The sequence below is a fragment of the Anabas testudineus genome, chromosome 3 (genome assembly GCF_900324465.2).
Source record: "Anabas testudineus chromosome 3, fAnaTes1.2, whole genome shotgun sequence".
NCBI classification, from domain to species: Eukaryota; Metazoa; Chordata; class Actinopteri; order Anabantiformes; family Anabantidae; genus Anabas; species Anabas testudineus.
The window spans coordinates 21271412-21292527 of record NC_046612.1 but is presented as its reverse complement, the minus strand read 5'-3'; the positions used below and the strand labels follow the sequence as shown (position 1 = coordinate 21292527).

The 21116-nt window shown below is 39.9% G+C and overlaps 1 protein-coding gene across 2 annotated transcripts in view; it reads right to left on the bottom strand.

Annotated features, from left to right (window-relative positions):
- The window catches only part of LOC113174697 (transcription initiation factor TFIID subunit 4-like), a 78470-nt gene that overhangs the window by 8714 nt on the left and 48640 nt on the right, over positions 1–21116 (bottom strand). For both annotated transcript variants that reach the window (XM_026378787.1, XM_026378788.1), the window contains one exon: positions 15074–15196. In XM_026378787.1, coding sequence (XP_026234572.1) covers positions 15074–15196 — 123 coding nt within the window. The remainder of the gene's footprint in view (positions 1–15073; positions 15197–21116) is intronic.

The window sequence follows — 21116 nt, the reverse complement described above, 5'->3', positions numbered from 1 at the left end:
AACCTGAGAGAAACAAAAGATTGTGTGAAGGCAACCAGAGGATGAAAAACGGTAACATTGTTTTTAAACTGATTAATTCAAATGCTTTAAGCCTGGCTAGCGAAACAATATGTTAAATACTACAAAGGGTTACAAAGCTGTGCCTTTGTAGCTTATGTTAGCAGTAACACATAGGATTGTGGGGTAATAACATTTTGCTTACATACTGATCATCGCTTATTAAATAAAGAGAAAGTCCAGTTGCCTTCAATCAATCCAGATGATGATTATGTTGTTGCTGTGATTTATAGAACAGTTCTATTTGTCTGAATATCATAATCCAATCAATGAGGAACAAGTATTGTGTTCGGTGTCTTTCCTATTTGGTATTTTCTATAGAGAGAATAAGAGTAACTGAGAAACTGCCAAGAGCCTGCCTGATAACCTGGACAATTAACACAGGCCAAGTATCTTTGGCTACATAAAGTATCAGAAGTGGAACTTTTTTAACATTAAATATTCAAGGCGTTTCATATATAAAATGAACCCAATTAGAGTTAAAATAGGAGAAGTGTAATGAGTCTCAAGTCAGAATGCTTGTCTTCAGAACTACTCGCTAATGAGCCCTTGTTGGTTTTCCACACTTTACTTTCAATGGTGTGGCACTGTCATTTCTGCTGGTTTTTAATTTTTAATTCAAGTTGAATGAGAGGGTGGTGACTGAGTTAATAATCAAGGCACCAGGGTGTTTTGCAGCCGATGAATAGCTGGGAGAAGTTGCCAAATGAGGCTTGTGGTCCATCCTTTGATGTTTTTGCGATATGTTCCAAATAGGAACAACCAGTTAACAAAAGCCTATCAGTTCAGAGTGGTATCGAACATAAATGACCACACTAACGGGAACACATCCTGAAAATGGCCTAATTAAGGAAAAGAGTAGGCTAGTTAAATAGCATGGCACTGAATAACACAGAACCCGAGCACTAACAGACACTGACTTGAGAATGAGATAAGAGACCAAAAGGCAGCGCAATGGATCCTGCCGCTCTGCAGGCGTGCTGTATGCTGAACTGTCAGTCTTCACATAAATCCTCATATGAGCAGTGACACATTTCACTCACACGAAAAGCAACGCACCATGGGGCCACAGTAGATATGCAGATGGAGGAGATTAGAAAGCACATTTACGGTACAGGGTCACATTATGATTTGTTCCTTGATCTCAAATTGACATAAATGGGGCCATTTTTGACATAATTTAGCCATCACTGGCTCAGTTCCTGCGCCTGATGGTTCACTGGTCCCCATGCACCTGATGTGACATATGCTAAATATGAGAGGCAGGAAAACGGCTGTCTGAAGAGCAGGTCTGATTAAAATCTAGGCTCTTCTGGGGAAAGTGTAGAGTTTAATGTTTTATATAGATGGCCCAGAAAGACAAACCAAAACTTTACTGAAGGTTTCTGCTTTGGAAGAGTGTCTGTAAAGATTTATGACCCCCAGTGTGATTGTCTGTCATCTAACAAGCTGCCATGGTGACAGACAGCTATTCATTCTGTGCATTTAAATATGATATAATATACACTGGCAAGAAAAAGTTTGGAAACACCAAGACATTGTTGTATTTTTACACTAATATCTAAAAGAAGTAATACAAAAACACAGAAAGCATGTTCTTAAATAATCTGTAAAAATGTAATCGGCAAACAAACCATCTAAAACTGCAATGCTAAAGTTGAAGGCTTTGCAACCATCCTTCCAGAAATTGAAATGTGGATAGTCTTAAAATGATCATGTATGCTCACCTAGGTGTCAAAACATGTCCAGTACCCCAGTTATTTGAGTTTATATTTGGCTTTTCTGGAGAGTGATTAATGTAAATTAGAACTCAAAAAACAGCTTTTCCTAGATTAAATGAAACAAATGAAAAATACAGTGTGCAAAAATACTGTGTGTACGAGACTCAGGTCATCTGGCCTCGTGGCCTGTTGCCAAGAAAAAATTCAAAGAAAAGGTTACGGTGTACTGGAACCAAGTCTTATGGACTTTGAGGTGTTTCCAATCCAAGTGAGAAGTGAGAGGTGCAGAATTCTTGAAAAGATGAGTGATGCCCGACTAACGTCACCGGTGATAAAGGTGGAAATGTGATGATCTGGGGATGCTTTGGCAATGGGAGAGTGGGTGATCTGCATTGTGTGTAAGGTATCCTCAATCAACCATTATACCACTCTATAGTGAAAAGGTATACCATTCCCTCTGGGCATCTACTGATTGGGGATAACTTCATTTTGCAGCAATTCATTCACCCTAAGCATTCCTCCCAGCTGTGTAAAAAGCATTTGGAGAAGAACTTAGCTACTGGAATACTCTTCGTGATGGTTTGGCCAGCTCAATCACCAGATCTAGAGCCCATTGAGATGGTGTGAGAGAAGTTGGACCAGAGAGTTCAAGCACTGCCCAACCAACACAGCAGACCTTTGGAAAGTGCTGCAGAAGGTCTGAGAGGAAATCACACTTGAATTTCTGCAAAAAATGATCAAAGAATACCGAAGATTTGCCAGGCAGTCATTGCTGCAAAGGCTCTTTTGATAAAAGGTTAAAATGCAAATCTGATATGACCATTAATCTGTGCTCAAAAAAAAATTGTTCATTTTGTGTGTTTTGTGAACCATTTACAATCTGATCAATATCATCTGATCAAATAAAAGATAATAAAAGTTTGTAGGTATTTCTATACCTTTTACTCTTGTCAGTGTCAATACAACAACTACTAGTAGTTCTGCTGATAAAAAACATTATGGTACATGTGGCTACACTTTCAAAATCTGCAATCTCTGTGAGTTGGAAGAGGGCAGATGGCAACCAACATCACAAAATTTGGACTGAGTTAAGGAGTTCCTCATTACAGTTTTGCTGGCACATTCCTGGAGGCTCTGTTTCTCCCATCAGATTCCACTTCCACAGGCCCAGAAGGCTTCCTTCCTACCTGCACAGCATTTTGGCAACCTGCTCTATTATAACACATACAACAGCATCATTTTCCAGGCAGCTGTGTGTGTATGTGTGTGTATATAACGCTTATCTACATATTGACTTGGTTTAAATCCACACCCTTGTCTGCCATAATAATTACACATGTTGTAAAAGGAAGTACTCAATTCTTCCTGCACCTGAGGCGGGCAGCTGCAAGAGTTGCCCACCGGCGCCCAGCAAACACACCTCCGGCATTGCCTGGTATCCAAACAACTTCAACATATACCCACAGCCATTGCCTTCCATGGTGCAATGGTGGCTTTTTCTTAGACTCCAACTGAAAGGAAAGCGCTAACGCAAGCACGTTTAAATGTGTTTCTATGTACTGCAGGAACAAAGTAGTCGAGATACGCTGGACAGGTAATAAAGACAGCAGGGGCCTGTTTTATAGTTGTCAACAAGTCGGACCACACACACGGCTAACTGCACACACCTTAATGCACAGATACACAAACACACAACAAAGAAGTGGTGTGTAGTGACACAAGCCAGCCCAGGAGGTATGTTTACATTTTGTGGCTCTATGGACCTTGTTGTATGTGTACTGTATATAAAAAATCTTACAAAAGGCCAAGCAGGTCTTTTTCAGCCAAACCACATCTGCCATGAAAAAAAAAATCAGAAAACTGATGTGGGTGATAGAGGCCATATCCAGCTATTCACAACTCTCCCAAAGTTCTATCAGTGGAGAACGTTCATTAGTCCAACAAATACATAATTTATGCAATCTAAAAAATACATGTGATAATGAATCAAAATGGGAATGAGAGACACAGAAACACTGATGGTGTCTGGTGATGCCAACTCTTTGTTTCACGAATAGCGAATTGAGGTCAAGTGTTGGGCAGCTGCCCTGGCCAGACACAACATTGTTGTACTGCTGCTTAGAGGCCAACCCAGAGTCAGCTAGTTTGATGCTCTGCTTCAAACTAGCAGGAATCTGAGTAGTTTACAATTATTCTTCTATAACACTGCTTCACATCATTAGAGGCTTTAGTGCATTTAAGTCCAGTCACATTGTATCTAACCTTGTTTAAATGGCACTAAACATTCAATAAATATGTAAATACAGGGTATCAATAATTATGGATTTTACTGGACATAAATGAAAGAAAGAGTGCTTAATTTTACGCAGTTTGGCAGACAACAATAGATTGATACAATCAGCATAATACTTCCAGCCTCACAAGTAGGCATATAGCATATAATAGCACTGGAGCCAATAGCCTTTATCCTCTCTCCATTTAGGACTGATAACATTTATGTGCATGGTAGTGTCTGAATTCTGCTGAGATTATTTGTCAAAAACGCCTGAATTTCACAGTTAATTGGCCTCCCTAATTAGCACAGGATGTCTAATTCCCATTGCATCAGTGTGCTAAATGGTAAAGCTTTAGCAAGCGGATGCCATTCCTTTTCATTTGAGTAGAAAAATTCCCTGTGCACGCCGAGCTACACTGTACATTGCACACTCAATGATCGATTCTAAATCTTAATTAGGGAAACGACAAACAAGCAAGGGGACTTAATGAACTGTGTACCTTGTCAAACAGCTGGCTGATTATATTTATTGTAATATATGTTAAATCTAATGATTTGGGCGATTAACACAGACACTTCTGTAATCTCTGAGGGACATGAGGGGGCACAGGGCCACAGACCTAATGGAAAACAGCTGACAAATATTTGTCATCCCCAGAGTACTGAAAGAGGCATCAGTGGCTCAGAAGACCATGGGTTCAAAAATAAAGATGTCATACAAATTTCACTCTCCTGTGTGCTTCCATCCCAGTCATTTACACTCCTGGTTAACACTGCTCTGGTGCTGTAATAAGACATGTTTCAGGCACTCCCTGCTTTGTTGGGAACTCATCCCATTTAATGATCTGAGATGTTCTGCAAAAACAATACAGAAACATAACAAAAGATATCTAAAAGTGGGGCCAGTCTTTATTATTAGTGCCTTTTTTTTCATGGCCATCTATTTCTAACTTTTTTTCTAAATTGGTCAAATGGAAAGCAGTGAAAAGCGAGGAAAAAAATTAAGCTGAGCTGAAAAGTGCGACTTGGATTTAATATTTTATAATTGCCAAGGGACATTCTAAGATCAATGAATTTTTGCCCGGGACGCACATCAGAAAGAGATGTACTTCAGTCTTTTTAGGGAACATTGGTCTATTTAATTCCAGTGTCTGATGCATGTGAAATATGCCTTCCATGGCCTCCTTCTTCTTCCCCAGGCACTGCTGCAGGCAGACATTACCACTTTTAATGGGCCGCCATGAGAAGAGGCAAGTCAGCCAATAACCCATCCTCACTAATGGATCGCCTTGTTTGTTCTCTTTCACGATTTTCTGAAGCTAATTTTAGATGTTCTGTTTTTCCATTAAAAGACAAAATAGAGGACACTGTATCACAACAATATTTTAGCACACAATGGAATAAATGGTGCTTAGACTGTAGGACAGATCAAAACTGTATCATCTGAGTAACTCATTTATATGGCCCAGCTCCATCGAGTAAAGTAGATGGTGGTTTGTTCAGATTATGAGGGGTAGCCCAAGTGTAACTAGAAGCTAAAACAGGGCCTCTCCCAGTGGGAGACTGAGAGAAAATGGCACATCTGAGGCCCGTGATAAAAGGTCTAAAGAGCAGAATAATGGTGGTTTGAGAGGGTGGGAATCAGCTCTCTGATTGATTTATCATCTTCTGCTCAACAATATATTTACTAGTAAAGCCATTTGAATTTAACCTAAACGCAGTCACCAGAACAAAAAATGTTTCAGTATAGTTTATGTAAAGGTTATATGATTTTTTTTTTAAAACATAATACATATTTACCTATTATCCAGGAAACATTTGAAATATTCAATTTGTTTGTTGAATTGGTGACATTCATATTTAGTTTTGCTTTTCATCACTTATATATACAAATATATCGTTCTATAAGTAATTATTGTTTTTTTTGTTTGTTTTAAATCAAGGATTCATATTAAGTTTTTGCTTGTTTTAGGAGTGAAGAAAAAGTATGTGTGTAGCTTACACAAAAAAATCACTTTTTGACAGGAGAATGACAAATGCAAACAGCTAGAGATTGTACTGTAAATGTACAGACAGTGCTCCATTATTTAGTTTTAAGCACATCTTGTAAGCACAGAGTTGCGGCTTACAAAATGCATGCACTACCTCTACAATGAAAAGCCCTGAATCAGATTCTGGAAAAATCAAACTACTTTCTATGCTTGCATTTCTGCCATCTAGTTGTAGTATTTTGCCTACCCCATACATATTACCACCTCTTCTCCACCTTCATTGGCATTCTTTTGCCCCCCTGCCAGCACCTAATGAAACATCTTTTACAGCTTTTTTCCCTTGTTTCCCCAGGCTCAAACCTTGACAGCTGACAATGAAGCTGACATAAAACGTACAGTCAAAGGAAAACAAACTTAAACACATAGTAACAAGAAAACGCACAGCTCCCTTGTAATGCCACGGTGGTGTGCTGCACAAAGCAATCAGGGTTAAATCTAACAGCATCGCAGGAGGTCCTATAAATAACGATAGTAAGTCACATAAAGACACAGGAGTTTCTTAAGTGAGCCATAACAGAAAGAATTCTGTGGGTCTCCAGGGCTCCACCATGTAAGTTTCAGAGGCCCTGTGTTGACAACTTGATTAGCAGTACCCGTGCTCTAGTCTCTCAAGTCATTCGAAAACATTATCACAAGAATACGAATTTTGGAGGCCCAGAGTTTCTGTCTCCTCCAGGATGTAGGAAACACATGCAGACACATTGTGGAATGGAAAAGCAGTGATTGAGGCATTTTCTCTGCCTATCCCTATGAGTGGTGAAGGCGTAGGATGAGGAGAGTGGGTTTGCACAGTGCGGTATAGCACAGCATGGAGCCCAGGATGATAGGCTGTCCCCATGTCCCTGGCCAGCAGGCTAGCTAGAGAGCCAGCTATTATCGGGCCGCCTCCATAGCAGTGAAGGGGGAGTGGGGGTTTGGGGGAGCAAATTTCATTCTTCAGAAATTTAATTATATCAAGATTAACAAGGGAGGTAATTAATTTCTTTAAGATGGATATCTTTTAAATGCCTGGGGCTCAACTTTGTTGTCAAAACTGTATATTTAACCATTATTCCAGGGCAAAGTTTTAAAGGCAGAAACGAGGGGGATCACTACTTTGCCATGAATATGTATATACAGGAGCTTCTTATATGAATAAGGAGATTACAATGTTAACAATGATATGTACATTTTGGAAATCTAACTCTTTTAAAATTACTCAGAAACAGTCTTGTGTTTACAGATTCACTTATTCAAGTGGCCAGTGCACGTATATTATTGGAGAAGTATTCATCATTTTAAATTGTCATTTTAAACATGTTTAAACATATTTTTCATGTTGTTACACACCCTGATGTAGATAGTTAAATCCAAACACCACAATGCCATCCTAAAGGTAAAACCATCCAAGGCACTTAGCTAGTCCTTCAATAGTGCAAACACAAACATCATCATTTCCAGGAAGTGCTGAGAGGAAAGACGATGATGTGATGCTTTAACAAATGTGAGTCAAATTGGATTTCAGGTTCAACAATAGGATACCTAAATTGTAAGGGAGACCTAAATGTCCCAAATCTGTTTTTGTAATAAATACTTTTTTCAATGGTTCTAGCTATGCTGTGTATATACCCTTAGAACTTTTACTGTTTTCCTTCTTGAGGATAAGCTGAGATTTATTGCAGTGCTGTAGTTTGATACTTTAGTTCAGATGGAACACTATCAGGTGAGTACAGGTCGTCAATAGCCACCTGTAAGATGCAGGAATCCTCTCTACTCTCACTGTAAATGTTTAACTAAAGTATTATTTCTTCAAGTGTGACTCACTAGAAATGTTAACCTGAATGACCTTGGTGGTGGAACATGAACAGCCCAGACATGTGTGTGTTTAATCTTGGAACCCCTTTCAGTCCCTTTCCATCAATGAACGGGGCAAAGCCAATGATGCTGAGTCACAGTGACAGCTATAATTTACTATGTAACAGACTAAAAGGGTTGCTACACTTTTTATTTATCAAAAAAACTGAAGTCAAACTTTTACTTCATCCAATATTCCATCAGCTTTAATTGTACTTTGTGTTTTAGTACTAATTAGCACTATATGACTTTACTACAGGCTTAGTCTTGTTTCCACTCACTATTATGCCAGCATTTAATTGAAAGGTATTGTAATACACCATTTTATCACTGATTTACATCTGTACTGAACTGATATTTGCCATATACTGTAAATTTTATATGAAAACAACGTTAAGGCTAATAAGCATAGTAGTTGAGTTACAATGTTTGTTACACTATCCATTGTAGCTGCCACACATGTCACAGTGAGTACCTGACATAAGGTTGAACTGAATATAACATGTACAGTATATTACAATGTCATTTTATAGTGTTGCATTTTAGGTCATAATGTATGTAAATCTATTTCTGGCACATACAATACAGTATGCTCCATATTATGTACAGTGCAATTCAACATAGAACTTAACAAAAGTCAATAAATATTTTCCACATAATTGAAGAAAAAAACAAACGTATTTATCATTTCATGCTAATGTAATGCTACATTTTAAATGCTTTAACCCATAGTCCATAGTGCACTAACCACTGGTGGGTACCACTGTGCTCTGCACTGTGCAGGGAAAGGGAAAGTTGGCAAAGTGCACTGTGTTAAAGCTCTAAGAACGCATGGCATACAGCCAAGAAGCCCCTGTAACCATTCTGAAGACTCGACTCTGTCTCCTTTGTGTCCTCACTGGTAATACAGAATTGCCTTGAGACGTAAAGTCAAACTAATATTACAGTCTTCTTGGCATTATGATACTAATAGCAGCCTCCCTGTGCCCTCTTTAATCCTATTTATGTAGTATGTAGAGAAGGTGAACCCACACAGGAATCCTTTTTCTTCATTACAGCCTGATATAAGTCATGTTAAAGTCACTGCATTTCACTTCATATCCCACCCTACACTACTTATAATAAAATAAATAAATGTACAGCTAATCAGGGGTTAATGTCAATGCACCCAGTGGGTTTAATAGAAGCCTCCATATAGTTTGGAGCAAAAGTCGAGCTCCACATGTTTAAGAAAACTCAAAAAAGAAGGTCAAGTTTGCTGTCTTTCCCACTAAAAGTGCACAGTGTGTGTATGGTTTGGACATGGAGAGAAGTAAGAGCAAAGTGGAGGAATGTTGTGGTAGTAAAAACAAGAGGAGGCTGCAGTACTGTATGTACTGTGTACTTGCTTATTGCTGCCACAGTACCAAGAAGGCATGGCATTTTAACCAAATACTATCCCCAATGGATTCTGGGCAGAAAAGGGAAAAGGATGGAAGGAAGAGACCAGGGGAGGAGCAAGTTGTTTCTTCCATACTGTCCCTTTTAGTAGCATTCAGTGGGCCTGTCTCCTTCTTAACCAAACAGCCTGGTTGGTCCTAGTCCTCTGAGTCCTTATACCCCCCCCTCCAGCACCGGAACCCTCATGTTCTGCGCGTTTCCTGTTTGTCTGGTTGAAGACCTGGCCGTTTTACTCCCAGGCGGCACATCGAGAGGGACGCAGGAGGAGGCAGAGAAGGAGAAAAGAACAAGAAAGAAGGACAGAGGGGAGGTTGGTGGGGAAAAGGCAAAGGGAGAGACACTGAACACTCCAGAGTTGGGATTGATTTACTTCATTAACCAAGATTACAAGTTTAACTTACAAACCAGAGGTCAAAATTTCTCATTAACAAGGGGACCGTGGAGAACCTCAGGGCTTAGAGACCACTCTTATTACTGACTACACATTTCAATCTGTCTTTGATGTTCCATGTCTGCCTTTCTACCCCCTCTTTCCCCCTCCTATTTTTTGGCAGCGAGGTTGATTTTAATTGTAGCTATAGAACAGAGCATAGTTTGCCTGTAAGCCAGCCTCCACATCTGTAGTGAGTGCAGCTTTAGTGATATTGGGTGCAGTCCATAGCTTGAGGCTAATTTTAATGGTCCCCCCCCCCCCCCCCCCTTCATTGGAGACTCAGATTGTTTTCCACGTGATTCCTGTTAATTTAGCTGGAGGAAAGGGCATCAGTTTTCCTTGTGCTTTTCCCCCTCTCTCCCCATGCCTCTCATTCTATTGCCTCACTCCTTCTTTCTGATCTACAGCCTCAAAGAAAGAAGGTGAAATGAATTCAAATGGAAAAATAGACTGTGCTCACTATTAAATGGCTCGCCTACCTTTGTCCCTTGCATTGCGCCTGGTCGAAACAGATAGCAGAAAGGCAATATGGCTGTACAAACCGGGGCAATTTAGCTGCTATTGTCGCTTTAACGACAACAAACAAAGCGCTTACTTTAATGTGATAAATGGGCTAAATGTCCAGATGATAACTCTGTGCTCAAAGCACTGACTTTGTTTAATACTGCAGGACATTGTGCGGCAAGTGACATTTTGCATCGCAGAACCTCTGAATCTAACCTTAGATGTACTAAAGAGTTCCTGTCTTTCATAAGCTAGCAACACATGTATTCAAGATGCAACAAATGTGAAGAGAGGAGATCATAACATACAAAAATCAATGGGTGGAAATGAAACAGTGTTGAAGTGTTGAAATCATGTTGAAAGTGTGAAAGAACCGAGTATAGAGGGTGTGATGGAATAATCATTGTGAATAAAACTCTGTTCGACTGTTTCCTAAGCTAAAATTCGTCTTCATCTGTCCTGCATACAGTATATAAAAACTGATGTGGCCAGAGAGGTGTGGACAACAAAACATTGATATAACTACATCTAGGCTATTACCACTTTATCTATTGTCTGGTTGCAGCAACACTGTTAAGATGCTGTTGAGCTGCAAAATACATCCCAAGAATTAAAGAATGCTTCATTTGAGGTATATTTTCTATAGAAGTCTACATGTATGAGTTTTTGGCACCCAACAGACAAACACCATTGTCCATAGTGCAACACTATTTCATCAAAAGATTATAGTGCCTATATCTTCAAGTTATGTCTTGAGGGCAAATTTCATTTGTGCATTGTTTACATTTCCATCCACCTTTAGTTGCACTTTATCCCTCCACCTACTTCAGGGTAGCTCACCCTTGATTTTTGAGCTGAACTTCTGGTTGTTTGTGCCTGTGCAGCCCCTGCCTGTGCAGTGACCCACCACTGGGGCCACAGCAGGCCCTCTTCCAGCAAGCCAGCCAGGAGCCCCAGCCATTGGCTCCTTAGAACTAATCCACCCTGCAGAGCCCTGTAAGGCCCCCTTTGTTCCCTCCTCCAGACTAGATCAGACTGGAGACAGACACTTTAGTCTTGACTGGCTATCAGTTTCACAGCCCGTGGCGATCAACATCCAGGCACAGACCCGAGCCTGGCCAAACCACCATTAAATTAAAGGTGGGTGAAAGGGGGTTGGAGGTTGGAGTAAAACTGTGTCACCTGAATTCCGTCACAGTTTGAACATGGTAGAAAGGTGGTCGGAGGATGTAAAGAACAAGCAGGATAGAAGAAATATTGAAGAGGAGGATTTCAATGGGAGCTCTGCTTCTCGGTGAGGAGAGCAGGATCTCAACAAGGCCATTATCTGGCTCCTAATTTGAGCTCTGGCACAGCACTGAAGGGCTGCCTTTGTCTAGGATTAATGCGGAAAGCTCAGGATGCGATGTCAAAGGGAAATAATCAGCGTGGGCCCTTCATAACGTTGGCTGCTTGTGCTCCTGGCCAGGGCCCCCGGCTCATTTCTGTGGAGATGAAATCTATGACAAGCCCCTCAGTGAAGCTAAGAGCAGGCAACAGTCCAGTAACACCCACAGGCCTCCAGGCATCCTGTGACCCCCTTAGAAAAGTCACATTCACTTTGCTCTGGAGAAGGGAAAGAGAATGCCGCGGGCGCTTCCAGCCCATGTGAAATGAAGAAATGTGAGGAGGTGAAAACGAAGTGAAAATAAGTTAAGATTCCTCCTCCGCCCCCTCTGCAATCACTCCAGAGGAGGGGCGCACTGTGACTTCACTTCATTATTCCCCTCTAATTAAACATGAACAGGACATTAAAAAAGGGGAAAAAACTACAAGTCTAGCATAATGTATATTCATGCTTATGTTGTATAACTGCATCTGGGAAAGCAGCTTTTTTTTTTTTTTCTTTTCTTTTTTTTAAGCAGTAGAAGGTCGCGGGCTAATACCCATCAGGGTAAAACATTCTGAAAGAGTTTGGCACTGAACTCAAGGACCAGAAGTAATGCTTTTATTTTGTTATTTATGCTTTTTTACCGGCTGCATTACTATGCTCCTCAGCAGCATATTGCTGCTAAGTGAAGGATGTGAAGATGCAACTCGATAAGCAGGTTATTAAAATGACCAATTGACATTCAAAATTCAGACTTATTTTAGATTCATCATATTTACCGATGAATATGTGGAATTTAAATGTTTCCCTTTCTGCCTGAGGGAAAATGTGACTTTGTACAGTCGCTGTGCGTGACTTTATGTATGACCCTGTGCAGGAGATATATGATACTCAAGTCACTGCTTATGGAACCTACAACAAGAGACGGTTCTTCATAATAACACAATTCAGCTTAATTAAGAACAGACTAAGCAAGTCACATGGGACTATGTCGGCATGCTCCCTGTTCCACACACATATTTTCTACCATCCTCTTCACGTTTGCTAGCATCCACACTTGTGGAGAGAAGGTTATTACGCACACTTCTAAACTTGGTTAATGCTTAATAGATTAAACATGAAGGGGATGTGTGCTACTAAAATACAATGGCTCAAAAACTAGAGATATGGGGGAGGGGAAAGCAACAAAGAAGCCTTTCCACAAAACAAACTTTCTGCCTCCAGAAAGGTATTGGCTCACAACTCTAATCGGAGATTTCAGATTTGTTCATCTTCATCCACACTGTAGATGAATTGATACAAGAACATAATTCAGTGGCTGCATGCTGTGTCGCCAACACACCAGTGCATTTCACAACTCTCTCACAACCTCAGCTAAGCTGTGCATAAACATAATCAGCTGGGATCTGTGCGAACACGGATGCCAAACTGGAACTGAATTGAATTCAGTAAGGGATGTGGGGCAACTTGGCAAATAACAGAAATGAGCAAATAAATAAATAAATAAACATAAATAAAACAAAGCTGGGGCATCTGGTTCATGTAATTTAAGTTAACATTAATTTTATTAATTTCACTTACTTGGTCCTGTACACAATCAAATACTTGTAATGATGGTAACATCCCTGTCAGACATCAGCTACAATGAAGTAACACTTAAAGCAGAGCAGCTTGCAAGCTAATACTGTCTTTCACCCTCCTGATCAGATCTGATCTCTAATCATGTTTATTGTAAACTCTAATTAGGTGCTAAAATGCTAACGCTTTATGATTCTCCGCTATTCTCCCCAATCCACTCTATTCTTTGCTATCATTTAAGACTTTTGAGTAACAACATCTATTAATTTATCATTGTAACTGGAATCAGATTACAAAAAATAAAAGAGTTTGTGAACATACAGTATTGTGATAGCCTAACATCCCACCTAAGACATAAATGAAAAAATATATTACTGTGTAGTTAGGGTTTATCATTTTTATCATCTCACATTCGGCTCACCTCGGGCTAACCAAAATTAGGGTCTGTAATACATGTATGTCAAACTTTCAGTGTTTTTTACATGACAACTGAACAACCAGCCAAAGAGAACACTGTTAGAGAGGTTAGGGTCGCACTCCCTCAGGGAGTTTTATTTTTATTTTCAGTTTCAATTTTGTTTTCCTTATTATGCATCCTGCCATCTTGATTTCATTTTAAATATATTACACAACTTGAAAAGAAATTAGTACTTAAAATATGTGTTCAGCTCTAAAATATTAAGCCTGTTTTTACTGCATTATAAAAACTTGGACAGGCGACCAAATGTAATTTTGGGTTGATGGAAGGGCAGGGTTTTGCTGGAGTATTTAAAGGGTCATATTATGCTTTACACTTTTTCCAGAGGATGAAAAAAGGTACTGCATAAAGGCACATTATAATAAAAATAAGCAATTTGGGAATAGTTAATTACCTAAAACTGTGAAATCTGAAAATATCTGTAACTGTCTGAGTTTATTTCAACCAGAGAGTGAGTTTGAGTTTGAATATGGTTTAGTGTGTAGTTGGCCGTGTTGAAGGCCAGGTTGGCCGCACTGAAGTCTGTTTATCAATCAAGTAAAGAAGTGTAATGAGATGTGCTGTTCAACACTGATATGAATGACAATAACTATGAGCAAAACAGATAAAACAGGAAACATTTGGAGTAGGTAAACAAAAGGTGCAAACATTTTGCCTAATCTGAATTTACTTTACAATTTGTCACAAACATCAACTACAATCAATGTCCTTGGAGCAATGTTGGCAAATGCACTTATGCTAACGATAAAAAAAAAACTCCTACAACCACCAAGTGTCAGGTTAATGACGCATACCTGTAAAGTAATGTACAACCTGAAGTGTGACTTGGTACCAAAATGGTAATTAGATTCAAGTGAATAGTCTAAATCAGAACAAAAACATTTCTCTCTCTGAATATTTTGCTTAAGAGGGCTACCAACTGTCTAACCAGGAGCTGGAAACTGGAAACCACTGCATTACTTGCAGTTATGCATTTCTATTTCACATCCACTGTACTGCAGATGGATATTCAGTGACTCATTTCTTGCATTTTATCTAACAACCCTACAAGTTAGTCAGGGATGACAATACCATGAAAAAACCACTGAAAGCTGCCTACACAAAAAATAATTCAAGAAAATATTATTAAAAAAGATATTTTTGGATTACATCATTCTTCCTGCTGTGCCTGTCCTTGAAACTCTCAACAATAGTAAAACATATTTCCTATTCAACTACTGTGCTGGTTTGCTGCACAAACAAGCTTTAATTCTACTGGTGGTGTTAAAGCACTAGCATGGCAAGGATAAACAAGGACAAGAAATGTAAAATTGCGGCCATTAGGAGACCCTTACCTCTGTCCCTGATGGGGTGGCCCCTGGTGAGTCCACCTTGCGTTTTTTGCGGGGTCCAATAGCAGCTAGTGCTGTAAGGTTGGCATCTCGCTGTCTCATCTGGGCCAGTTCCTGTTGTTGCATCTGGTGAATGCACAAGAAAGAAAAGGTAAGACAATAACCTTAGCCCGTATATTATGAGTTGTTGTCTTGTCATAGAATCACATGCAACCCAAAGTTTTAGGAGGATTTGCCATAAAAGCAGTCACACTTTAGAGTCCAGTGAGACAAGAGTAGGATTAAATGCTGAAATGAAAAATGAAAATGAAATGAAAATATAGACGAGTAAAAGAGAAAGATACCCCTCATTATAATTGTGTTTGTTTATTCATGTATTGTATAAGCTCTTTCAAAATGGAAGCTTGTTGTCAGCCATTAACAGAGCTCCTGTCAAAGACTGTGTGTGTGTGTGTGTCTAGTAAGAGTAGTCACATGATCCCACTGTGATTTCTTCAGTTTATGATGTATAAGGGGGAGGTTGTGAGGAGGCACTGCCCAAGGTAATGTCATGTCTAGCCACAGGGCTGAGGGGGAACCCAGCGTCGCTGAGAGCTGCCCTTTCTATTGGGTAGACGTGTGAGGGCCCGGGGCCATGGCACAGAGGGTGTCAGCACTCCATCCAACATGCAAACACAGTATACACACACGTGCCTATCAATCTTGGCCACAGCACAGGGAATGCCTACCCACCAGCTTGCCTGTGTGCCTGCCCACTGGGGGAGAGAGGCCTGGGTTAAAGCGAACAGGGACAATCAATGTGTGCTTTTATGTCTTTCATGTTCTTTTATGTTATCTCTCAGCATGTGTTGGCTGGGTGCTGGTGTTTGTGTGAGACATGTATGTTGTCTGATCAGGGGAAAATTTCATGTTACTTTCAGATGGCGCTCTGTAAAAGGTTGCTTTGGTGTACAAAGTCTGATCTAAAATGTGCATGCAGTTGCCTCTGATTTTTTCCTAAAACCCCGCTGGCAAGGCATGCCCTTTAGGGTGTTGCCACTTCACATTTAGCACGGCGGAACTGTTGAAAGATTCAAACACGCTGACAACACAAAGTAGGGGAAATAATAACAGCAGTGCCAACCAGCTGAATATCCAAACTGCATTTACTTATCCCTTTTAAAAAGGATGGTAGTGAAAATTGACATACTTTACAGTAGTTAAAGTGCTAAACACAAATGCTACTTATTAGCAATGACATAGATCATGAAGGGAATTTGAGGAGTGTTCACACGATGGAAATTAAGTAAGAGACTGGGCTGAAGAAGAAACATGACTGGATGTGGCAAAAAGGGTGGAAACGACTATTGCTGCTGTCCACATGGCAAATGTAGAATTAATGTTATCAATGCTAACCTTATTAGGCTTTGCCACAAACAACACACAAATCTCTCCAGGCCTGACCTTAAAGAATCCCACTGCAAAGTGAGCTGGCAGAGAACTGAAGTGCAGAAGAGGGAGAGGGGAAGAGAGATGGCGTCCGCTATCTCACTGATGGCACCAGGATGCCGGCATCTCTGCCTGGCAGTTGGCACCAGGCATGGGCTCCCGGCGCCCACAGCAACTCAGATTTATGACTGTATGATAAATGGAGACTTCATTTTACCATCTGCAACCCTGCAGTCTGCGTTTCCCATCAGTAAAGGGGCCGCCATGACAGGAAGAGCCACAATGAAGAGTCTACCTATCTGATACATCTGATACAAGCCAGAGTTGAGTCAGGCTTTGGTAGATTTGTTGGACTAACATTTAGTTCAAATGTTTCAATGAAGCGTGTGTAGACACCTACAGGTGAACGAATGTTATGAAACAGCGATAGCATGGATTGTCATGGATTTACAGAGAAGTACTTCTCCTACATTGAATATTAAGTTGTGTCTAACACTAGTGACATCTTTTTGACGTGTTTGGATATTGCGGACATGGAAAAGAAAAACAAAACTGTGACATAATGACGTACAGTTAAAGAATCTCTCTCTGCCTTCTGGACAACCCTGTCAGCAATGTTAAGCCATAGGTACAATCATCACTAAATACTGCAAAGGTCACCACAGAGATTCATCCCAGACTGGAAGAATAACCAGGCAGCAAGCATACATTTGCCAGGTCCGATCAATGGCACAGCATAAACATCTGCTGTACCAAAGTCACTTAAATACCAGTGCTTCCAGTCTATGTATGCCCTTTTGAAGCAGGGAACTGGGCTTGTAAAGTCAAATTATTAGCAAAGGTCATGAGATGTAGAACGTTTCAGGATACCCAACCTGAATCAATCCACAGCTTTGTTAGAAAGACATTTTAGTCTCGATACAAAAGGCACAACATTAGGTAATTATGTTATAGCCAATTTGGGTAAATTAGATCTATATGGATATAAAGAAATACAAATACAAACACTGTTGAACAAAGTTTTCTTGTACTAGTAGATGCTAAGCACCCCATGTGCATTTAAATGGCGATATCACGACATTGTAAGAAAGTATGGTAGGTTTGTAGTAGGTTTCTAAATGTATTTGTTTATGTATTTGCATTACATCCAGTCCGTCACACTATTGTTTATAGTCACATGTTTTCTTACACTTTAAATTATTTGCCATTCTAACTTCAAGTGCTATAGTAAAATTGTCAGTTGAGATTTAAATAAGAAATAACAGGGCTTTTTCTCATCAAAGCAAAGAGAGCAGTATGTTCCCTTATGATGCAAAAATGTCCAAAAATACGGCAAGAACCTTCAAGCAGTCTGATACGCTTGGAGTGAAGACGAGGATGAGCTGCAGGAGCCATGATGGCCAACCTGCCGTTCTCCATCTCTGCTCTTTTTGACAAAGGCTTTTCTCTCCATCCTCCTTCCTCCTGGCCTGAGGGGCTGCTTGTGGCCCCCCAGACGCTTACAGACAGATGTCCTTGGTAGAGCAGAACACGCTCTGCTTGACGTCACAAGCAGCTACGGGGCTGTGAAGAAAGCTTAAGGGCTCTATGCTCTGCAAAGACCACATCACAAAAGCCAGACCATGCGTTTTTGACTTGGTCTTTCTCTTACCCTCCCCCAAGCCAACTCTGTCCAACAGGACACAGCAGGGAACTTCTCAGTATATAGACATAACATATGTCACTTTTGGTGAACAGTAAAGAGGCTTGGTGTATACAATTTAAACAAGGGTCGGTGCTTCCAGCAGGAATCACACACTTATCATGACTACTACTCATTGCACGGCAGGTCTATAGGCTGAGCTAAAGAGTATAACATATATAATATGTTATAACATAAGACTATAAAGTTAATTTGTAAGTTGACAAGAATGAAACTGCATCCATGTACATAACTAACATTTGAATGTTTTTTAGAACAAGACAGAAAATCTCAGTATGATCAAATACTAAAGGAAGCATTCCTTTTATGCAAAGTACTGGAAGGTAAACTGATGACGCTCACCTGACTGTTTCTGTCAGGTGAGCAATTTCTAATACCTTGTGTAGGGTGTGTAGGCAGATATTAGTTTAGATACATCAAAATATTTTGATACAATAAACTATAATGTATTAGAATAAACCCCAAAACTCTGCATCTGTTATTCTTGTGAAAACTCATTAGTTCTTAGTAACAGCACTCCAAAGTATGGCTCCGCCATGATTTTGTTTTTACTTTGGTGGTGTGGACAATGTTCACACTAGCACAGTGTTAATTTAACACCAATAATAATGATATTCAGCGTCAACAGTGTAAGAGAAATGCTCGGAGGATGTCAGTCACACTGTATAAACTCCATACTTCACACGTGCAAGATAAAAATCACCTTGATTTAAAAGCAGAAACCTAAAAATGTTTGTCTGCTGTCAGGTATATCAGTGAGCATAAACGTGAGTAGAACACAGCGGCATCGAAGGACACTGGCATCCAACCAGCTCCACAGAAGTCAGCCTCAGTGTCAGTTCCAATGATTTCTGGTATATACTGTAAAGTATGTGAATCTTAGAGCTGTCCTGGTGGACTGGTACTGTCTGACTTTGTAATCAGAACAACACTGCTTCGAGTTCAGTTGCACGTCATCTGTCCACTTCTCTGCTATCAGATGAACCTCAAATGTCTCAGTAACAGTGGCAGTGTATCATCTAACAACACACATTCTGATTGGTTTACAGAGTAGTGCAAGACTATTTAACATTTGATTAGTTTTTAGTCATATAGCCATGATAGCTGAAGCACAGATTTTTTGTGCTAATTTTTCATTACTAGTATGTTACCACACAAAGCTATGACATGAATCATGGTAAATGTTACACTTACTTCAGCATCAAAATGTTAGATTATCACTCTGACCATGTTAGCAGCAACAGTTAGTATACTGAGATTACTGCAGCTGTGTTTATACGGTGGTTCAGAGGGCTGCTAGCATGGCTGCAAACTTCATTCATTATTTGATGAGTAAGAATTCAAATAAAAAATTGGTTATTATTGGTCATAAAGTAGCGTTCAATAAACCAGATTTATTTCAACAAAAGCAGTGAGGTAGGGTGTAAACACAAGTTAAGGGTGTGTTTCCTGAACGAGGCCGCTGTGGAATTTGACTCTGATGAAAGAGAAGATAATTTTTTTTTTTTATGGATGAAATACAAATTAGAAATGCATTTCAAATACCGGTTTCAAACTGAGGTATCTGTAACACTCCTCTGTAAATGTTTCCTACTACTTAACATGAGCGTGTGTTGACACATTACGTATGTGTTTTCTGCATGTCTGTAATCCATGGATCTCATTCACCTGACACCCACATGGCCGACATTACGTGAACATCTGTGAGCTGCATCTTGAGGCCTTTCTTCATGTGAAGTGCCTGGCAGTTAGTTTGCTGCAGGGAGAAGGGCCATTTGCAGTAACCAATCAGGTTTCCCTTCTCCATCTGCACTCAGACACTACAAAGAGATGAGTTCAGCCTTGACCTGCTAATGTAAGTACGTTAAAACTGGTTGAAGAGATACATGATTTCATCAGCACAATTCAATAAGTACTTACAGCAGCATTGGTCAAGTTAAAATATTGACTATCGTGCATATCTAATTTCCCTCGTAGGTATACAGCATTTAGTGCTGAGTATACAATATCCAGGGTCATATGCGCATTCATCTGCTTTACATATCACCCATGTGCTGTTTCCATGCTGCCTGTTCCAATGTGTTTGCACATTTGTATAGTTACCGGTCTCAAATAACCGATAATATAAGTCGAGATTTTAAAAAATAATGTATTGAATTCAGTTTCACTGTCTTTTCCAACAAGCATTCATCTCCTCAAATCTTCCAGTAAATCTGTTTGAGATTAGATTATTTCACCTATGGAGATTAATTCAAAATACATGCATGAGCTAATAGTCTTGGCTCCGAGTGTTCCATTTGCTCTGAAGCTGAGTATGTCAGAAGTGTTTCCAGGGCCAAGGACCAATTATTCAGAGCCTTCAGCGATTCCTGGAGCTAAGGTCATTATGTGAGTGTCACTATCATGACCCTATGGTTCCTCTTCATCTGCAACTTATTTGCAGGAATTAAACCATGTAGCGAGAGGCTGTGTAAAATATGAGGATAAAGTGAAGTGTTTAAAAGATTTGATGCTTTTCTTTCAAAGAATTATTTTTTATAAATAACATTTGTGCTGCACATTTTGCCTAGGAACTGTGTTTAATGAAGGAGTCAGGACTCAGTGTTAAGCAGATTCTGATGGTCTTACACCAGAGTGACGGGGGAAGAGTGGTGATCATTAAAAATACTGCTTATCTAAGGGAAAATTTCCTACCTTAAATGTTCTCTTGCTTTGTCTCATTCTATGCTGCCGTGCTTCGTCTAGCAGTCTTCTCTTTCCACGTCTCTCTCTTTTTTTAACATTTAGATTCGCCGCTCGTCACCTTCTATTGATCACGCCTAATTTGCATCCAGGAAAAGATGAGAACTCAGATATTCACACTCCGAGAAAGGACGCTCTCAATGATTTATTCATTTCCAAATCAAAAAAAAAAAA